General features: G+C 38.1%; 1 protein-coding gene across 1 annotated transcript in view; it reads left to right on the top strand.

Annotated features, from left to right (window-relative positions):
- The window catches only part of MBD2 (methyl-CpG binding domain protein 2), a 51,643-nt gene that overhangs the window by 21,690 nt on the left and 7,673 nt on the right, over nt 1-22,280 (top strand). The window contains exon 3 of the mRNA XM_059707335.1: nt 5,558-5,695. Coding sequence (XP_059563318.1) covers nt 5,558-5,695 — 138 coding nt within the window. The remainder of the gene's footprint in view (nt 1-5,557; nt 5,696-22,280) is intronic.

Raw genomic sequence — 22,280 nt, 5'->3', positions numbered from 1 at the left:
ATAGCAGGAGGCATGGAAAGGGGTGAGACTCAAGAGAATTAGCACATCTAAGTACCTGGTGAGTGGAGGAAGGAGGACTTGATGCCTGCTACAATTCTGGCTTGAGACATTCGGGGCAGTGGTAGAAAAAGCTGCTGTTTTCTTAGAATTTATGTCCAATGTGACTATAAATGATAAACCCACCCTGTTAATTGTTGTCTTCCTTCTACCCCTAGAATGTAAGTTCTGAGGCAGGGATTTTGATGTTTTGTTAACCATTTGTACGCCATAAGTGTCTGTAGACGCAAGCGGCGGACCTTTTTAAATTAAATTCAAAATACCCTAACAGTTAACTGGTTTATGACTGTATACCCTGCATGCAGTAAGTGCCTGACAGATAGTAGGCACTCAGTATTTGTTCAGTGACTGACTGAATGAAAGCTGCCTTAGCAGCAGCAGCACTATACTACATGTGTTACCTCATTTGATCTTTATGAGAATCTTACAGGTAGTTGTTAATCCTCATTTACAGATGAGGAAAGTGACCTTAGGAGAATAGTCTGTTTCTCAGGTTGTGGCATGAATCTCTCTTGAGGGCATGTAGTATATGCAGAGCCAGAGCAATAACATGCTACTTGGATGTATAAGTTTCATTAGAACATTTGGGAGGTAGAGCAACATTTTTACATTAAAACAATCATGGCTAATTTTTTAAAAAGTACAAAATTTGCATGAATTTTAAAGATAACATATGTAGATAGAATATACACAATTCAGAACTGTTATACAGTAGCTTTATTTAAAGACAGGCTGAGAAATGTGGTATTTAGAATATACCGTGTAAGCCCCTGCTGTTCCAGCTATGCTGTGTGAAGGCTTTCCCTGGTATCACCGCATGGCTGGGTTTCTAGTTGTTTCTGTGTCCCGAACTTTCACATATGTATGCTCCAGTTGATCTGAACATGAACCTGAGAGAGGTACAGGGTCCTTTTTGCCCAGTTCCCCTTTCGTAGTCAACCTTCAGTTTTACTGAAGGGCACATGTACACTTCTCATTTATTCACAACACTACCAAGGTACCAAATTGTCTCCAATAAGGGGACAATTTGAAATATTGGTGTTGGTATGGAAAAACGAATGACTTGACAACAGTGAAGTCTTTTTGCTCGCACAATTCTTTGCAACAACATTTACAGAGGACTTAGTGTAGAGGTCGATTATTACAATTTTTGATGGTGCACATTTTGTCCTGTAACTCAAAAGAAGTTCAAAAGAATTGAGTGACAGAAGAAAAGTCATTCTATTTACTCATTTATATGAACAAGGATTCTTGGTGGTACATTAAAAAAAGAATATAAATAGAATTGACACTAACTCTTGACCCATTTTAGCAATTAATAGTATTCAAGGCCATGAAGTTATTTTTAAATAACTTCTTAATATATTTATTTGATTTTTCACCTCTTAAGTTTAATAATTATTTGTTAAAATGTAATTTATCATTTTTGGCCAGTAATATACAAATAATCGTAATAAAACCAGAATAGATTTAGTTATTTTTATCATTAAGAGCTCTATGGTCACAGAAAGTTAAAAAAAATAATTTCATGAGATAAATGATCAATTAAAGGGTTTCAAATTTAAAATAAGAAATAACACTGGGAATGGAATTATTCAAAGAGAAAAAGGAGGGAAATAAAATATATAACTTCAGCTTGTTCATGTATAAATGGTTAATTGTGGAAATATTTAGATACTGCTGGATATATTTTAAAGTGATGTAGCAGTTTATTAAAGTGTCAGTGTTTAAATACTCCAGTAAGTGGATCCTTTGAAACTATTTCCATTAAAATATGAAATATTCTTGATGTCAACTTTAAAATGTAGGTGGTGTATATATATTTTCAAAACAGTTTTAGGGGTTAGGAATGCAAATAAAATGTTTGAAAACCACTGGATTTTGACATGCACTCTTCACCCACCTCCGGTTATCCTGTTTTCTAGCCTTAATCCAGGGAACTGGAAGGCTGCACACCGGTGTGGTCCCTTTCAGACTCAACTTCACTGTGTGGTCCTTTAAGTGTTCTGTTCTTGTTTTTTATGGAAGGTCATTGAGAAAAGAAAAAGCATTTGAAATCTGTTTAATATTTGTTGTGATGTCAAGTGCCTGTAATTTTTTTCTAGATTTAATATCAGGACAGCTTTTGTTTTCTTCATTAATTGGTATACTTCCTCCTTCCTAATCATGATATCTATATAATTTAATCTTTTTTCACCCAGGCCCCAGAAAACACACATCCCTATTTGATGCGCAGCTCTAGTTTCAATTACTATTAACCTCTTCAAAAGGAAATTTTACTCCTTGTCCTTGATTTTCTATTTTTAAAAATTAATGTTTACATATCTGTTCTTTCTGAGTGTAAAAGAGCCACCTCAAGATATTTCTTGGAAAGAGATGAAGTAAAAGATTAAAAAAAATTATATTCTTGGCACCTTGGGCAATAGAATAGATCCTTAAAATTATTTGAGTTATTTGAATACTTCCAGCCTAGTATGCACATTATTGTAAAATACATTAAACTTTGATTTGAGGACTAGTCAGTATACTGAGAAAATTTTTTATAGGTTAGAAACTTTTAGTTGTAACATTAAAGTGTGTTTTTGCCAGTTTAATTTTATAATTTAAGGAACTTTTTTTTCTTATATTAAAAGGGAAGATTTCAAATATATGTATGAATAGTTTTAATCTTTGTCCTATCAAAAAAAGTATTGCCCTGGACATGTTTCTCAGTGGTTAGAGTGCACCCCACTCCCCATCCCCAGGGTCAAGGGCACGTACTTGGATTGCAAGTTTGATCTGTGGCCTGATTGGTGCCAAGGGCGAGGCAACCAATTGATGTGTTTCTCTCACATCAGTCTGGCGCGCGCGCGCTCGCGCGCACACACACACACACACACACACACACACACACGCACACAAAACCACCCACAAAAAAAGTGTTTGCTTTATAGCTCCTGGGTTTATAGCAGATTGGTAGTTCTCAAAATTCAGACACACAACTGGGCATGAATTAAAAGTGACAGGCAGTTCTGAGGGGAGAGTGGTAATAAAATGTACTGTTTTTGTGACAGTTTCTGGGAAAACCAGTTAGTCCAGCTTTTCAGATTACATGATACTGTTTTGGAATACAAAATTAATTAGTAAAAAATTCTTTCTTCAGAGCTTTGGAGGCCAATTAAAAGGAGAAAAACTAATAAAAAACAAAAGATCAAGAGGAAAGTAACAGCACACTCTTGAGTAATCTCTTCTACCACTGGGAATGAATTGTCTGTCTCAATGTTAGACAATAGAAGTCAATTGTATATTTTGAATATTTTTAGCCAGCTTTTCTAATTTTTATTTATAGAATCAAAAACATAAGTTAACAAAAAAATAAAAAAAGACCAGTCTTACTATTGTAGCACCAATAGTTTTATGTTGCATGCTTCCTTCCAGTCTGTGGATTCAGAATTCGCAGTTTGGGGTAGTCTTTGCTGCCTCCAGTCATCCTTTGTAACAATGAGAATCCTACTGGCTTGACCTTGTTTGCTCATACAAACAATTGAGGTATACTTTTTGTGTCTCCTGATGCCATCTTTGTTCTAATATGAGCAGAATATATTTTTTTATTAACAATTACAAAACCAAAGGTATTGTTTAGTGATATATACTGATTATAACTAATTAGTGACAGGAAAAGTTCTCCATAAGCATTTATGTGTGGAGCTTCTTTAGGATTGAATATTGATTGTTTTATAGATGGGGTGGCTTCACTAAGGGCCTCAGGATGCTGTCATGAATCAGAGGTGTCACAGAATTACTACCAGGAGAGCTTTTAAAAATACACATTCCCGGGTCTCACACTTTTAAAAATGACATAATAAGTGGTTATTTTGCAGCCTATTGGCTAGGCTTGTACAGTTCTAAATAAAAGTTTTTTTTTTAATTCATAAAGATAAGAAAGCTAAATACCTGAGAAATAATATTGTTAGTGTTATTTAAGATGAATATAGCTCATAAATGTAAGCACATGCAGTGAGAAAAAAATGAGTGAGATAAAGGAATAACGAGCATGCCCAGTGCATACAGAGGAGTGTGTGTTTGAGGGTTGGGTGGAGGAGGGAAGTGGAGACTTATGTAAATAGTGGGTCCCAATAATACTGTAATAATTGTCAGATTAATTTATTGTGATGCTTATTTTTCTAGACATCATTTAAGCAGAGGTCACAAACTCCATCCCCACAGGGCTCAGACAGGTAACACAAAGGGAGTTGTTGAGAAATGCTGCAAGGACCCTTGACACCTCAAGTGGGCAGCCATTGCTAGTTAATCGTGGCCTATTGTGGCTAAATCAAGTCCAGTATTTCTAGATCTCTGAGTTTTTAAGAGAAGCATGAATTCTGGACTTCATGTGGTCTCCAGATTCGTAGCTCTCAGCTTAATTTATCGAAGACCCCAAAATGGAGCAGAACACGACTATGGGTTAAACTCGGTTTGTCTGCTACCAATTTGCAGTCTTTTAGTAGAAATGCAGTTCCCAGGCCCACCTCATACCTACTGAGTCGAATCTCTGGGATTGAGTCCCAGTGGTCTGTGTTTCAATAAACCCCCTGGGTGGTTCTGACAAAAGCTCAAGTTTAAGAAGCACTATTTTGGAGTTTGAAAGTTGAGATTATAATTTTTACATGGATCACTAGTGTAAAGATAAAAGTTCATTGACTATCCTAGCATTTATCAAATATATTTCTATATTAAAAAATAGCAAATGTGTGTTGTTTTTAGATATATATGACCTTTTATGTTTTTTGTCATTATCACATTTTGTTCTTTTTCTTTCTCACTTCCCCTGGCCAGCCCCCCCCACCACCCCTTAAAGTATTGCAAATGAACTTAATGGCGATTCTGTGCTTCATTTTGACTTCAATAGAACGCATTTTTCTAAATTGAGTTCTGTTTGCTGGAATTAGAACTTGCATTTCTAATTACCTTTCTGTAAAAGGGGAAGGTTAATTTATGTGGTTTTATGAGAGCCTGGCCTCCTAAAAGCTGACCAGGTTGTTTGTATTTTAATGGCCAAGTACTAGTATGCCATCATTTTCTTCCATTCTCAGAACATAGAAATGACCACTGTCCTGGTTATTGTTCTGAAAGCTCCCCTTCCTTTTGTATAAGCCAACTTTAAACATAAATTAATTATGAATTTTATAGAGAGAAGTTTTTTACATTTAAAAGTATAAAATTTTTATTATGAAAAAAATACAGGTGGAGCAAAAGTAGGTTTATAGTTGTAAGTACAGGAAACATGAAGTTTATTCTTGTATTTATTGCATTTTCCATATGAACAACTGTAAAGCTAATTTTGCCCCACCCTGTATGTCTTACATAATAAAGTACTAAAAATGTACTTTAGAGTATTAAAAATACTGATTTTGAGAAGTTTGGAATAATCGGATTTAAAGTAGTGGATATTGGATTAATAAGAATTCATCTACGTAATTATGTATAACATTTTTTAATGAAAACATGCTTATATCCACAGGGTAAACCAGACTTAAATACAACATTGCCAATTAGACAAACAGCATCAATTTTCAAACAACCAGTAACCAAAGTCACCAATCATCCTAATAATAAAGTGAAATCAGACCCACAACGAATGAATGAACAGCCACGTCAGGTAAGGATCTAATTAGTTCTCCAATTTCAGTTTTCAGAAAATTATGGTATTTTTGGCAGATATAGTTTAAGTAAAATCTGGTTAAAATGGAATATATTTGGAAAGAAAATTGTTTTATGTCCTAGGCAATTACATGAATGCTGGAGAAGAATGAATAATTCAATATTTAGGTACAATGTTCTAAGAAAAAAATAATTCCAAATGAATCTAATATTATAGACTACATTTTTATGCTTTGTGTGGTAATGTACATCAGACTTGATTCTGCTCATCTTAGTTTTTTAAAGATTATCTTTCTAGGGATAGTATTTCCTAAGGGGATGAAGGATGCAGTTTGTGTTTAGTCTAAAAATCTTTTATTTGGAAACTACTTTTTGTTCTGATTTCTTACTACATGAAAGCTATCCCTCCCCTTTTGAAAAACAAACTTTGTAAATAAGGTGAATTGTCCTGTGACTTCCACTTTTGTATAAATTGGATGTATTAGACTCTTTCTTTATTGCCTCAAGCTGTATTCCACCAGAATCTTTTCTTAGGAAAAAGTGTTATCTTTCAAAGGCCTCCCTGCTGCTTATAATGCACATAGCCAGGGGAGGGAATCTTCACTAAATGCTTAAACTTTCCAAGTAATCTTGCTTATTCATTCCCTAATGATGGTAAAAAAAAGTTCAGGTACTTTGTGAATTTTTAGTAGCAATTAGGGTGAGGAAATGGAGGGAGAAACTTCTGTGCATTTTTTTTCTCTCCTTTCTCTGCCTCCTCGCACTTAGGATGAGAAACACTGATTGACCTACACCATTATCTTGTGCTCTCATATTCCCCTTTTAGATGTCTCGCTCCACTTTTTCATTTGAATTTTGTTTTTCGCTAGTCCCTCAAGTGTCTCATCTCCAGGCTTGATAAAGGATTGGGCCAAAACTTTCAGACAGTTGCTCTAGGAGAAACTACATAAAGAAATTCAGTTCCCACATCCTCTGTAGTGTTTTTTCCTCTTCAGGTGAGCCAGGAAAACAGAAGATATTTGGAGCCACATTGGATCAGCATCTTGCTATAGATGTCTCAAGATTTGAAGTTCTAAACTTGCTTTACTGTTGGTCCCCAAGAGATTCAACAGGGGCCATGTAAGTGTATCACATCCAATATAAAAGATGCGTACCTGCATGTGCCTGTAGGCTCTTGTCACCACTTAGGTTTTCTCTGAGCCGTTCAGCTTTTTGTACCAGGCTTTTCCCTTCTGTTTTACTACTGTGCCCGGAGGTAGTTACCAGACTGGTAGGGTTAGTGTTTTCATTGCAACAGGCAAGGACTCTGCCATTCTGAACTTTGCCCACCTTGATAAAGCCATTCCCTGTGCTTATATTCTTTCTTACATACTCTCCAAAGTCTTGAACATCTTGTCCTTTGGCGTTTTGGTGATATTAAAATTGTTTTCTTGTAAAGATTTTTGTTGAAAAATTTGAAAGTATGTAATTTGCTAAGCAGTTTGCTTCAAAAAGCCCAAAAGATAAAGAAAGTGGAATAACTAAAATATTAGTCCCATGTTGGAAATCTGCGTTGTCTTATTGAGGACAGATTGTATTTAGTAGATTTTATTCTCATCTTTTCTTTGCCAAATCATCCTTAGTATAATCTACAAACCCAAATATTTTTGTTAAAGACCAATTGAGTAACAAATTATGGTCATTTTAACAGTAATTTAATTGTTTTCTGCACCTAAGTTCATCAGATTTAAAAAACGAGTAAATATATTTGCTGAGTGTTCATCTGGCTATAGAGATATTGGTGACCTAGATTTTTGAAGTTGAAGTAACCAGATCAGTTGCTCTTTATTGGTGTATTGAGTAGTTTCAAGTTTACCTTCTTTTATTAAGGTTTATGAGGTTATTCTCAAATGAAAAGAATGTAAAAAACACACAAACCAAATCCTACCTCCCAAACCCCCCCTTCCCCACAAAAGCATGTCATTTTAACCAGATCTTTTCAGGGTTTATCTACCTTGTAGCTTGCATAGACAGGGAGGGTTAAAATTATTTGGGAGGTTACTTTTCTAAGAGTTTGGACTGCTTTTTTACTTGATCCTCATGTCACCTGATAATTTTGGCTGGATATTTTTGATTATTCTAAGACAGTAGTTGTCTTTTCCCTTCTTTGTCTTCAACATAAGAATTGAGATAATATTTAACTACTATTTCACTAATGGGATTTCAAAATGTTGGATTGTGCATTGTGCAAATCTGACAAAATAGTAGAGACAACTTTTGTGTTAATGTTTTTAAAATTATGCTTTGTGATTCTGACTATTCAGTTTAGACTCAAGTTTTTTTAGTAAAGGAAAACTGTTGATTTTAATTGTGTTTTAACATACATATGGCAGGTGACTGCTAATCATGTTATTATTGAGGAGATAGTAAAAAATTCATAGGTAAAAATGATTCTTCCAATTTTGCTACCTTTTGTATAGCTTCATTGAACTAGATTGGTAATATAAATTACCAAATATTCCACTTGGAGAAGTTATTTTGGTCATAGAGTAACTAAATTAGACAATGAGGTTTCTATTTTTGAAGTTTCTGTAGATATAAATGTTTTTATTCTTTAACCATATCATGGTCTCTTAATAAGATATTTGAGCTAGTGGTATTATAATTTTAAAGTTGAATTTTCAGACCTAGAACTAGGATTAGATTTTTGTGTCCTAATCGAGGCTCTACCTTGAATAGGTTTGAAGTGCTTAATTTAGATGTGATGCAATCATAGAAGTTAATAACTCTGTCTGATGTAACAGACATCCTATGCCTAGGTCTGGCAGTCTAATTTGAATTCTGTAAAATAACATAAATTATGAATTTCTAATGCATTGAGTCCTGGAAATGCTTTAGCTTTAAAAGTGCAAATTAGGGTATGTAACCAAATGTGCATTAAATAGAATTCAGCAGAAATTTCTGCCTACAATTAAAATATACGGTAGAGATGGGATTTGTAAAACCTGGTTATGGTAGGGTAACTAGCCAGAGGGTTTTATATATACTATCATCATATTTAATGAGTGCTCTTGTCTTTTCGTTAGTGTAAAAAGAAATCTGGAGTGGGGTGGAGGGAACTCTCTCATCTCTAAGACTGTTACCCCAAATAGACAGGCCATTGAGATGTCCTTGTTTGGCCCAATATGTAAAACACGCCAAAGTCTTTTAAATCTAACTGAATTGTGATTTTGCTGTTAAAGGTGTCTTTCCTAGCTTTCTTCTTTTACTATCTGAAAAACTCACACTTCTGTTTCTTCCTTATTTCTTTGATGCCGTCATCTTTTGATACTTCCTGGTCTCATGCTATTATTCTCTTTTATCAAATCAAAGAAATTTCATCTTTAACCCATTCTTCCTTTTAATTATTAGATTATAGGGTACTGATAGCTTTGGGTGTTTTTGATAGTCTTTGAATATTAATTACATTTCTTACAGAATAGTCACTTTTTTATCAAAAAGTAAATATTTAAATCAGTGAAGTAGATTCAAATCTTCCATTTGATCCTAGATTTTTTCTTTTATTTTGTTTGTTAATTTTTCTTTCAAAGTATATGAAACTTTTCTTCTTTCCAGAAGTCTGCCTCTTTTAGGATGATTTTTCCCCCAGCTTTATTGAGATATAATTGACATATAACATTGTGTAAGTTTAAGGTGTACAACATGATTTGATACACATATCCATTGCAAAATGATTACCACAATAACATTAGTTAACACATCATCACCTACATAATTACCATTTAAAAGTATATTTTTATTGATTTCAGAGAGGAAGGGAGAAGGAGAGAAACATCAGTGATGAGAGAGAATCATTGATGGCCACCTCCTACATTCCCCGCCCCCCCCCCCCCCCCCCCCCCCCCCGCCCGCCCTGGGATCGAGCCTGCAACAGAGACATGTGCTCTTACTGGGAATTGAACTGTGACCTCCTGGTTCATAGGTTGATGCTCAACCACTGAGCCACGCTGGCTGGGCTGATTACCTTTTTTCTGTCATGTGGTGGTGATGAGAACATTGAAGATCTCTCTCAGCAACTTTCAAGTACACAATACAGTTTTGATCATTGTAGTCACCATGCTGTACATTAGGTAGCTGGAATGTATTCATCTTATAACTGAAAGTACCCTTTGGCCAACATCTCCCCACTTCCCCCACCCCCTATCCCCTGACAGTCACCAATATACTCTCTGTTTCTATGAGCTTAGCTTTTTTTAGATTCCACATGTAAGCGAGATCATACAGGATTGACTTTCTTCACTCAGCATAACGCCCTCAAGGTTCATCCATGTTGTTGGCAATGGCAGGATTTCCTTCTTCTTCTTTTTTTTTTTATGACTGATAATCGTGTGTGTGTGTGTGTGTGTGTGTGTGTGTAGCTCACGTTTTCTGTATCTATTCATTTGTTGATGCACACATAGGTTATTTCCATGTCTTGGCTTTTGTGAATAATGTTGCAGTGAACATAGGGGTGCAGAGGAACAGATGCCATGTTCTGTGCTACTTAAAAGCATGATTCTGGGTGATGTTGGAAAGCTGTCATGTAGAAAGGGTCAAATAAATAGGATAGACAGTGCTATAGGTGTTCAAGAAAGGTGAGGTTACTATAGTTAGGAGGTTTGGAGAAATCTTTAGGAAAGATGTGGGAATATGCTGAACTGTACAGATTGAATGGGATTTAGAAAAGCAAATGGGAGGGAGAGGACATTCCAGTTAGGGAAAGTAGTGTGCTGAAAGCTGTTATATGGGAACTAGAGGCCTGATGCATGAAGATTTGTGCAAGAAACGGCCTTCCTTCCCCTGGCTGCCGGCACCACCTTCGCTCTGGCCAGAGCTGCCTTTCCACCTTCCCATGCTGCCCAGAGGCCCGGAGCAGCGCCTGAGTATGCAAATTAACCCACCATCTTTGTTGGGTTGATTTGCATACTCATGCCTGATTGGCTTGGTGGATGTCATGAAGTTACAGTCAATTTGCATGTTTCTCTTTTATTAGTGTAGATGAGCAAGGGATGAGGAGACAAGTTGGTTAGAGATCAGGGTTTTCATGGGAAGTAGTGGGAGCTGAGAATGTTGTCAAGGGTTTCCTTAAATAGCAATCTTTACAAAAAGTTCTAAAATATTATTTGCTTTACTTTTAAGAGAAAGAAATTTGAATAGATAAATAAAAGAAAAATACTCATAATTCCTTTTTTATAATATAACTAGAGGCCCGATGCATGAAATTTGTGCAAGGGGCTCAGTCCCTGCAGTCCTGCCCCCTGCCCACTGGTCATTTTGGAAGGTTGTTCTGCTGTCTGGTCTAATTAGCATATTAGCTCTTTATTATATGGGATTACAATAGAATTTTAGCATTTTATAGTCTTTCAAGATTTTAATGCTTCTTTTGAAAACATCATAAATATATGCATACTTTAAAAATTTTTACCTACTATTACATTATATACATTTTATCCATGCTTTATATAATTTGCATGCATTGTTTTAACAACTGTGTGTTGTGCTAACATGATTTACTTAACCATTTCCATATTATTTCCAATTTTTCACTATTATAGGTAGTACTCTAACGAGTATCCTTATGTATACGTATAAGTTCCTTTCTATGTTGTACAGTGTTTCCTTGGCTAAATTTCCAAAAATATAATTAGTTGACTATTAATGATTTTTGAAACCTTTTAATTTGGTTGTACCCAAATTAAAAGTCTATTGAAAAGTCCTGTTCATTCGGTTTCAGCCTTCCTTCTGTGGCACTGAGTATTACAATACTTTTTCTTTTTGGTAATTTCATTTTAAATTTGCATTTATTTGAGTAGTTGTGAAGTTGAACAGACTAAAGCATTTGTGCTAAATTTTGCAATTCAGATTTGCAAAATTAAGCTTTCTTAACAAGATTTGAACTCAATCTATACATTTACTTTCCCCATAGAAATTTAAACTCCAATTTTGTCATCAAATTTGTTAAGATGACATTTATTATTTAGAAGTTAGTCAGTTATAATGGGTTATGCTTTGTCTTATTTGATACTTATTGCCTTGAAGTAATCTATATATATAAAAGTCTAATATGCAAAGTGTCCCCTCAGGAGTTCGACTGACCAGGAGTTCGATTGCTCACTATGATGTGCACTGACCACCAAGGGGTGGCGCGGAACGAAGGAAGGGCCCAGCCAGCAGCTGGCAGCCACTAGGGACCCCACTTGTACATGAATTTTGTGCACTGGACCTCTAGTCTTATAATAATATTTTTTAAATTAAATCTTTATTGTTCAGATTATTACAGTTTTTCCTCTTTTTCCCCCCCATAGCTCCCCTCGACCCAGTTCCACCCCCCTGCCCTTACCCCCCCTCCCCCCCAACTGTCCTCATCCATAGGTGTACAATTTTTTTCCAGTCTCTTCCTGCACCCCCCACATCCCTTTTCTCCTGAGAATTGTCAGTCCACTCCCTTTCTATGCCCCTGATTCTATTATATTCACCAGTTTATTCTGTTCATCCGATTATTTATTCATTTGATTTTTAGATTCACTTGTTGATATGTATTTGTTGTTCATAATTTTTATCTTTAACTTTTTCTTCTTCTTCATCTTCTTAAAGGATACCTTTCAGCATTTCATATAATACTGGCTTGGTGGTGATGAACTCCTTTAGCTTTTTCTTATCTGTGAAGCTCTTTATCTGACCTTCAATTCTGAATGATAGCTTTGCTGGATAAAGTAATCTTGGTTGTAGGTTCTTGCTATTCATCACTTTGAATATTTCTTGCCATTCCCTTCTGGCCTGCATAGTTTCTATTGAGAAATCAGCTGACAATCTTATGGGTACTCCCTTGTAGGTAACTGTTTTTCTCTTGCTGCTTTTAAGATTCTTTCTTTGTCTTTTGCTCTTGGCATTTTAATTATGATGTGTCTTGGTGTGGTCCTCTTTGGATTCCTTTTGTTTGGGGTTCTCTGTGCTTCCTGGACTTGTAAGACTATTTCTTTCAACAGATAGGGGAAGTTTTCTGTCAGTATTTCTTCAAATAGGTTTTCAATATCTTGCTCTCTCTCTTCTTCTGGCACCCCCATAATTCGGATGTTGGTTCACTTGAAGTTGTCCCAGAGGCTCCTTACACTATCTTCGTATTTTTGGACTCTTTTTTCTTTTTGTTTTTCTGGTTGGGTGTTTTTTGCTTCTTCATATTTCAAATCTTTGACTTGATTCTTGGGATCCTCTAGTCTGCTGTTGGATCTCTGTATATTATTCTTTTTTTTTTTTTTTTTTTGTATTTAAACAAACTTAAATTTTTATTTATTTATTTATTTATTTTTTAATTTTTTTAATTTATTGCTTAAAGTATTACAAAGGGTATTACATATGTGTCCATTTTTTCCCCCCGCCCTAGACAGTCCCCTAGCCTCCCCTATCCCCCAGTGTCTTATGTCCATTGGTTATGCTTATATGCATGCATACAAGTCCTTTAGTTGATCTCTTACCCCCCTACCTCCTGCCTCCCCATCCTCCCCGGCCTTCCCGCTGCAGTTTGACAATCTGTTTGAGGCAGCTCTGCCTCTGTATCTATTATTGTTCAAAAGTTTATAATGGTCTCTATTATCCATGAATGAGTGAGATCATGTGGTATTTTTCCTTCATTGACTGGCTTATTTCACTTAGCATAATGCTCTCCAGTTCCATCCATGACGTTGCAAATGATAAGAGTTCCTTCCTTTTTATAGCAGCATAGTATTCCATCGTGTAGATGTACCACAGTTTTCTAACCCATTCATCTACTGATGGGCACGTAGGCTGTTTCCAGATCTTAGCTATGGTGAATTGTGCTGCTATGAACATAGGGGTGCATATATCCTTTCTGATTGGTGTTTCTGGTTTCTTGGGATATATTCCTAGAAGTGGGATCACAGGGTCAAATGGGAGTTCCATTTTTAGTTTTTTGAGGAAACTCCATACTGTCTTCCATAGTGGCTGCACCAGTCTGCATTCCCACCAGCAGTGCACAAGTGTTCCTTTTTCTCCACATCCTCTCCAGCACTTGTCGTTTGTTGATTTGTTGATGATAGCCAGTCTGACAGGTGTGAGATGGTACCTCATTGTTGTTTTGATTTGCATCTCTCGGATGTTTAGTGACTTTGAGCATGTTTTCATATGTTTCTTGGCTTTCTGAATGTCCTCTTTTGAAAGGTGTCTATTTAGGTCCTTTGCCCATTTTTTGATTGGATTGTTTATCTTCCTTTTGTTAAGTTGTATGAGTTTCCTAAAATTTTGGAGATTAGGCCCTTATCAGATATGACATTGGCAAATATGTTTTCCCACACAGTGGGTTTTCTCATTGTTTTGTTGATGGTTTCTTTTGCTGTGCAGAAGCTTTTTATTTTGATGTAGTCCCATTTGTTCATTTTCTCTTTAGTTTCAAGTGCCCTAGGAGCTGTATCAGTGAAGAAATTGCTTCGGCATATGTCTGAGATTTTGTTGCCTTTGGATTCTTCTAGAATTTTTATGGTTTCCTGTCGTACATTTAAGTCCTTTATCCATTTTGAGTTTATTTTTGTGCATGGTGTAAGTTGGTGGTCTAGTTTCATTTTCTTGCATATATCTGTCCAATTTTCCCAACACCATTTATTGAAGAGACTATCTTGGCTCCATTGTATGTTCTTTCCTCCTTTGTCAAATATTAATTGAGCATATTGGTTCGGGCCGAATTATTCTTTATTTCAGTCAGTGTATGTAATTTCTAGTAATTTCAGTAATTTCTAGTTGTTCCTTTTTCATATCCTCCAGGGTCTCACTAGATTTATCAAGGGTCTCACTAAATTTATCGGCGGTTTCTAGAAAATTCTTGAAAAACCTTATAACTGTGGTTTTGAACTCTATGTCCAGTAGTTTTCTTTCCTCCATTTCTGTCATTTGTGATGTGTTTCTTTGTCTCCACATTTTGGCTGCTTCCCTGTGTTGATAGAGTGGTTTTGTGTGCTAGGTGTCCTGTAGGGCCCAGTGGCTCAGCCTCCCCAATTACCTGAGGTGGACACTCTTGGTGCACCCCCTTGTGGGCTTTGTGCACAGTCTTGTTGTAGTTAATCCTTGATTGTTGTAGGTATCACTGGGAGGAATTGACCTCCAGGCCATTTGGCTGTGAGAATGAGCGGTGTCTACAGTGGGAGAACTTCTGTGCTGGAGACACCCTTATGAGGCAAGACTTGCTTCAGTGGGGCTTTGGTGCTCACTGAGTCTGCCCCCTGAGTGTGTCCCTTATGGATCTGAGGAGTTGTAATCCGGATGGTCCCACTCTGACCACTTGGTACATGGGCTCTTGGATCTAAGGAGGTGCTAATTTAGACTCTGCCTGAGGCTACCCAGCAGGAGCTACAGAGAGATCTGCAGATTCCTCTTCTTTGTTTGGGGTTTGGAGGTTCCCAGATAAAGCCCAGCTGTGAAGCAGTGAAAGCTGCTTTGAGGCCTTGGGCCTTCTTTTGTATGTTCTGGGTCTCTCTAACCCAGCTGCAGTTTGTTAGGTAATTTTAGATTGCAAAGGGCCAGGGCATTTATATGCAAAAGCCTCTGTGCACAGCTTGGGTGGGGCGCGGTCTCAGGGAATCAACAGGATGGAGCAGACAGCTATGGTTGATCCTCAGTCCTACCCTAAGAGGCCCCACGTCTCAGTGTCCCGGTAATCTCTGCAAGCATCTCTGAGAGAAAGCCGCCCTCGAGTTCCGCCTGATGCCAGACAGTCCAGTTTCTCCCCGTATGAGTCTGGGTCCCCAGAGACTCGCCTGGAACTGGAGTTCCGAGCCATCGGGAGCTTGTGTCTCCCTCCCAGTTGCCAGCCCTTTCTGCGTGCGCCTCCATACCCCTGCACTTTACTTCCACACCTCTGCTGAGTCTCAGTGTGCTTTTCTCTCTCCTTTTAGTTGTAGAATTTCCACTCAGCCAGCCTTCCTGTGGTTCTGGATGATGTCTGTTTTGTCTTTTAGTTGTATTTTTGTAGTGGTTGTGAGAGGCAGCAATTTTAGGTGTTTACCTATGCCGCCATCTTGGTTTCTCTGTACCTTTTTTTCTTAATGTCTATATTTGCTTGTTATTTCTTTGCTCTTTTTATTTTCAACTTTCTGAGCCCCTTTATTTTTATATAATGTTTCTTGCATAAAACATAGAGTTTATTTTCCTCCCATCTGATCTGACAGTCTTTTTCTTTTATTGGTGAGTTTTCCATTACATTTATTGATAGTATGGGCATGTTTGTTCCTGATTCTATTATTGTGTTTATATACCGTTTCTAACATTGTTTTGTCATTTTCTAGTATTTCCATCTTTGTTCTGTGGTATGGTTTTCCCATTTAAATCCATCCTTCTGATAATTTTGAGGATTTATAACCTGATTTTAGTTCTAGTGGTTGTTTAATGTCATATTTCACAGTGAGTACATGCTTCTATTTCTTGATTTACCAGTATTAAAAAGGAAGTAGTATCTATTGATATCCCACTTAAAAAACTAGGAGTTAACTCATATGATTGAAGTTAGTTTCAAGAAAGCTTTTCTAAAGGCCATCTCTTCTGATAAACAGTAAAGATAATGAAAGCTTTCTCTCTGTTGCAGATCACAGTTCCTGCCAGTGAGTGGGTTTGAAATCATTAATTTATTTATTCACCAGTATGTATTGCAGGTTATATTTACAGGTGCTGTATAAATGCAAACGTCAGACATGCATCCTGTCCTCATAAAACTTTCAATATAATAATGAAAAAACATACTGAACAAATGATTCCAAGTGGAAATGTGACAAACGAGTGAAATGAGGGAGCATGCCTGCGTCCCTGTGTACTGATTATGTATTAATGAGAAATTACTATGAAAACTTTGCCTGTGGGAGCAACACATGAAAAACTTGTAGGCATCACGAATGAGCACTCTTACTCCAGGGCAGTGGTCGGCAAACTGTGGCTCGCGAGCCACATGTGGCTCTTTGGCCCCTTGAGTGTGGCCACGAAGTTTCAGTTGCAATGTACGTGTGCACCCGCATGGGTATTTTGTGGAAGAGCCACACTCAAGGGGCCGCAGTTTGCCGACCACTGCTCCAGGGTCATCTGAGGGTAATGGTACCCCTGGAGGCATTTGGCGGGCGTTACGTGCCCACTCTGTGAGTTAGGTAGACAGACAGCCACAGCAGATGGCAACCGCTCCCTCACCCTCCTCAACTCTTTTGTGCATTTGCTTCATTCTTCCATCCTCTTTAGCCCTAAATGTTATCTGTTGCCTTAACAAGAGATCTCACTGTAATTTTCGCCACCACATGAATCAAGTTTTTCCTTGGTTCACATCATCATTTTCTTGTCATTGTCTAGCCCTTTCTTCTTAGGCCACTCTCACAAAACAAGGGGCCAGCTTATGTTTGTCTTTTGATGTTTGGTGTTCATGGTATTAACTAAGTTAAGTTGGGTTTTGCTGACCAAAATTAGACAGCTCATATATCACATGGGGTTGATTTGGAGAAGAGCAGTGTACACACTGGACAGTGAATTCCTTCTGGGTAGGAAACTGCATCCCTCTGCACAGTCCTGCCCCAGCGTCTTGCGTCTTTAGCTTTTCATGAGCCAGGGCCTATGAAGTGCACATTTTGTGGGTTTTGCGTTAGTTAACAAATATATGACAAGGTCCTTTGTTCTTTGATTAGATTTAGCCAAAGCCTTAGGAAAGTGAATAATATCTTTATTGTATTTAGCATCAGAAGTATCCTGAGCAATTCAGTAAAATATTTATATTTTTCAAGAATTTTCTCATGTTTTGTCACTATTTTGATACCCTTCTGAGACAGATTTAGGCAGTTACTGGTATTTCTATTTTGCTGGTGAAAATACAAAGAAGTCAAGTGACTTACCTAAGGCCGCACGTCTGTTTAGTGGTTGAATCAGGAATACAGCTCCCAAACTGGTGCTCTTTCTGTTCCCTGCACTCCCTCCGCTGGGCCACAACTTCATCCGGCCCGATGCGAGTGCCAGCTGTGTGTCTAGCATCATGCTCTTGACAGATGAAGACTGTGCCAATTGAAACTCTTAAAATGGTGAGAGTTGAGCGTTAACTTTGGTTCTTCTGTTTTACAAAGTATTAACACTTTTGTCTTCATATACTTTAAAAGGTATATTCCACCTTAGGCATTTTAAGTATTTGTTTCCATTAGAAAAATGCTAGTAGTCTTATTTCTCTGACAATTACTGTTAGAAGTTTTAACTTTTAATGTTAGGAAATACAAAACATACAGAGAACCATCAGAAGAGGCAACTTTCAGAGTCTTCTGACAGCCCGAGATTGCAACGGTGAAGTGGGGCAAAGGGGGCTTGAATCAATCAGGAGTTGGATTTGGTAATTAGAAGGTTACTGTGACCTTGGGCAGGTCAGTGTTAATACAGTAGTAGGAGTGGAGTCCAGGTTTGAAGGAAAAAGATGAGTGGAACGTGAGGAAATAAGGCAAAGTTTCTCTTCCAGTGGAAGGGGGAAGGCAGAGATGGTTTGAGGGAGAAGTGGTGTGAATAAGGGCAGTTTTCAGGTTACCAGAGTGTGCGTATGTCTGTCACTTCAGGGGAAGAAGCCCCAGGAGAGGAAGAGGGAAAAGGTGAGAGGAAAAGTTGGGCAAATTGATGAGACAAGATCCGCAGGAGGCAGGAGAAGCTGTGACCCAGAGTCAAGTTTGTAGTTAGAAAGGTAGTGGAATACTCACTCCTCGCAGTCAGGAGGTAGGTCAGGAAGTTACCCTAAAATGGTTCAGAGGAAGCCTGAGGTAAGGGAGGGTATTTGAAGAGGCTCAGGGCTTTAGGCTTGAGCTCCTGGTTTTTCTAGCCTGCTGTGGAGTCTTGACTTAGAAGCTAATAATCAGCTTATGCTATTTAAAAGATGAGAGTTCAGATATATAGGAAGTTTGATGGACCTTACCTAGTTTTATTATTGAAATTTCAGTGTTTCTTTATAATCATTTGTGGAAGATGCATTTTAAAGCAATAAACGAGGGCTAAAGGAAGTTTTAAGTTTTTGCGTGGCTCACTTTGTTGAGACGCTTTTTCCCAGGGCTTTTAATTTAGAATTGGCCAGGCCCTACTGATAGCTACATACTAAGCATTTACGGAAATTGACATGTTCAAGATCAACCCACCAGTTCTATTTTGTTGCTGCACCTATCCTTGAAAACCTAAAGTCATTCTGTGCCTTTCTCTGTATCAATCACAGATTTGCACACGCTTATGTTCTCAGAAAGCTCCTTCTAAAATCTCTACCTACAGGTGCTTTCTAGCATACGGGGTGGGATATAAAATGTCCTGTTTCAGTTGTTTGGAACTATACCTCTTCCAATAGAAATGATATTAGAAATGGCCAGCCCACAAAAGACCATTGACTCTAAAGTGTAATGGAATTATTAAAAGTAATCATTGTGGCTTGGCTGGCGTGGCTCTGGTTGAGCATCGACCTATGAACCAGGAAGTCATGGTGCGATCAGGGCACATGCCCGGATTGTAGGCTTGATCCCCAGTGTGGGGCATGCACGAGGTGGCCAGTCAATGATTCTTTCTCATCACTGATGTTTCTCTCTCTCTCTCTCCCTTGCCCCTTCCTCTTTGAAATCAATAAAAAAATATTTTAAATAATTACTGTGTATATTTATGTTCCTATCAGGAAGTCGTTAAATTTCAATTCCTGAGATAAGAAATGCTTCTCCCACTTCTGCTGTATCTTACCCCCTGCTTGTCTGGCAGTGACAGAGGCACCCAGCTCCAAGCCACTTAGCGTGGTTCTTGTAAGGCCCAGGACCGAGGAGTTGGGCCAGAGACTCTTGAAAGTGGACAGAGGAGCAGCTGCAGTGATGGCGTGTGTCGGTGGAGGGGTCTGCCAGTGTTTCAGCTGGGAGCCCGGGCACTGCCAGTGCAGACCTCCTGTCCCCTATCCTCCTCCCCTGGACCATGGTTCTCAACCAGACATGATTTTGTCCCCACACCCCACCCTCCCCCAGGCACCAGGGGCACTTGGCCATGTCTAGAGACATTCTTGGCTGTCACAAACGGGGTGCTGCTACTGGTATCTAGTGGGTGTAGGCCAGTGCTGCTGCTGCTGACCATCCACACACAGACTTCCCCAGCCCCACATGCCAGCCGCGCTAAGGGTAAGAACCTCTGCTCTCGACCATGGCTGCTGGTTCGAGTCTCTTTCCCCTTCTTGCTTGGCTGCAAAACAAAAGTGTAGTTTGTGTTCCCTAATTCTCTTCTACCTTTGTTCTTGAAATATTCTCAAAGAGTCCTTTTGAGGTTTTTCTAAAGGCTTTACTGTCATCACACCATGGAAATAGATGGGCTAAAAATAACAAGAAAATTACAGTTTCAGGACATCTTAATTAAAAGCTATCCATGTTATCCACCAGACCGTAAATAGAACAAACTTCAGCTCCTTTTCTTGGCTTTAGTCTAGTCTTCCCATTGTGGTTTCCGCTTTCCTGGGCTTCCCTCCTTCTTTACCCGGACTGCTCAGCTGGCGAGAGCCTGGGCCGCGATCCGTCACCGGTCCAAATGAGGAGTGGCTGGCAGGAGCGCTGGAAATCCTTGGGTTCTTTCAACAAGGAGTGAAGGGACGTTTCCTTTGTATTGCATATCCCGTTGCCTGCCTTCTTTTAAGAAACTCACAGAACGAGATGAGTCACAGCATCTCCCTGAGCACTGCTGCATCGGCACAGCGGTCCTTCCACGCCTGCGCTGTCCTTGCCTCCACCGCGAGCTGGTTTTCTCATCATTTCCCTTGAATTAGTAGAAATTTAAACATTAAGAATTAAAGATTATAGAATGTAAAAAATGTAACTTTTGATAATTTAGAATTGGAGTTGTTAGATGTAAAATATTATTAATCATATCTGTACATACTTTCCATACTTTGTTTTTTGGTAGTGTTGATTTATTTTTTTCAAATTAAATTATGTCTATATAAATTTTATTATAAAAGTACTTACTAATCTTATACTCACTGATTCCTCTGAATATGTTTTCATTAGAAATTAACTGGCTTTTGTTTTCAATGTCTTTTTGTGTAGTTGTGATATTCAAAGCTTAGTGATGGTATCCCCTAAAGAGGAAATAGAAAGCAGGCGGGGTTTCTTGGGACATCTGTCACATTCATCATTTATAACCTTCACCTAACTGTCTTTCACCCAGGATGATTAATGTATTTGTGTCCTCATATATGTTGACCATATATTCAGCTGATGATGCAATGTGTAGAGAGATGTAAGGAGATCTTACTATATACCAGAGGCATTCAAAGGGCAGTGAAACATTCTATTGCAGGTATTCTTGGTGCTGGCAATGAGGTTGTTTTAAATACAACATACTACTATTCTGCCATAATACAGTTATTTTACTGTATCTTTGCATTTGTCTGGGGAGGGGAGGAGGGGCAATATTATCTGATACTTTTTGTGTATCTGGGAGTCAGAATGAGAAGCCCCAAGAGTAAATATAAAGCTTGGTCTTTGCTCTGTGACAGGTCTTTACCTGTACTGGCTTGTTTAATCCCCACAATAGTCTTATGTGATAGTCATTGCTGCCACAGTTTACAGAAGAGGAAATTGAGCCTTTTAAAGCTATAGAGCTTCTGCAAGGTCATATTTCTAGAGCTGGGGTTTCAGCTTGGGTTTGTATGTCTCTCAAGATCCTCATTCTAAGTCCAGTGACTCCCATATTTAGTCATTCACACAAACATTTTTTCAGTACCCCTATGTGACAGCCTCAGGGATCCAAGATTAAAGACAGATACGGAGTCCTAAGGAATTTTTTTATCTTTTTTTTTTGGCAGTGGTATATATGAAACCGACTAGAGAAAGAGGAAGGCTTGAGGACAAAGATACTATGTTATCTACTGTTGCATCCACAGGGCAAGCACTGCACATAGTAGAAGCTCAGTAAATGCATGCTGAGTGGATCAAAGACAGTAGTGAGAAGTAGTAGCTAATAGGAGAGAGAGTGAAGTGTAGAAAGGATATGAAATCAAACAGCAGAATTGTCCTGATCCATTTAGAGTTGGGATAAGCAAGTGGCTACTCAGTAGCCACGCGAACTCGTTTTTTTTTGGTTGATTTTTCTTTGTTAAATGGCATTTAAATATATAAAATAAATATCAAAAGTATAAGTCTTTGTTTTACTATGGTTGCAAATATCAAAAAATTTCTATATGTGACACGGCACCAGAGTTAAATTAGGGTTTTTCAAAATGCTGACAAGCTGAGCTCAAAAGGTGCCGAGCTCAAAAGGTTCGCCATCACTGCTCTAGTGTGTTCACTGAAGCCCGGAGAAGTTTCCATAACAAATGGTCTTTCACACTCCCTCCCATCCCCCTGCCTTAAAATATGCTAAAGGCTAAACGTGAGTGCCTTGGAAAATCGTGTAGGTGAAGGGCTCTTTCCCTAATGACACTGGATAAAGCGGTATTACATAATGTAATTTGTTTTCTTTCCCCTGATGAAATATAACATTACACTTTCATACCAAGTGAATCTTTAAAAATTTAAGTTATGTTCTTTGGAAGATACCTTATAAAGAACTATCTATAGTGT

Source organism: Myotis daubentonii, chromosome 8 (assembly GCF_963259705.1).
Source record: "Myotis daubentonii chromosome 8, mMyoDau2.1, whole genome shotgun sequence".
NCBI lineage: Eukaryota > Metazoa > Chordata > Mammalia > Chiroptera > Vespertilionidae > Myotis > Myotis daubentonii.
This window is presented reverse-complemented; position numbering and strand designations above follow the sequence as displayed.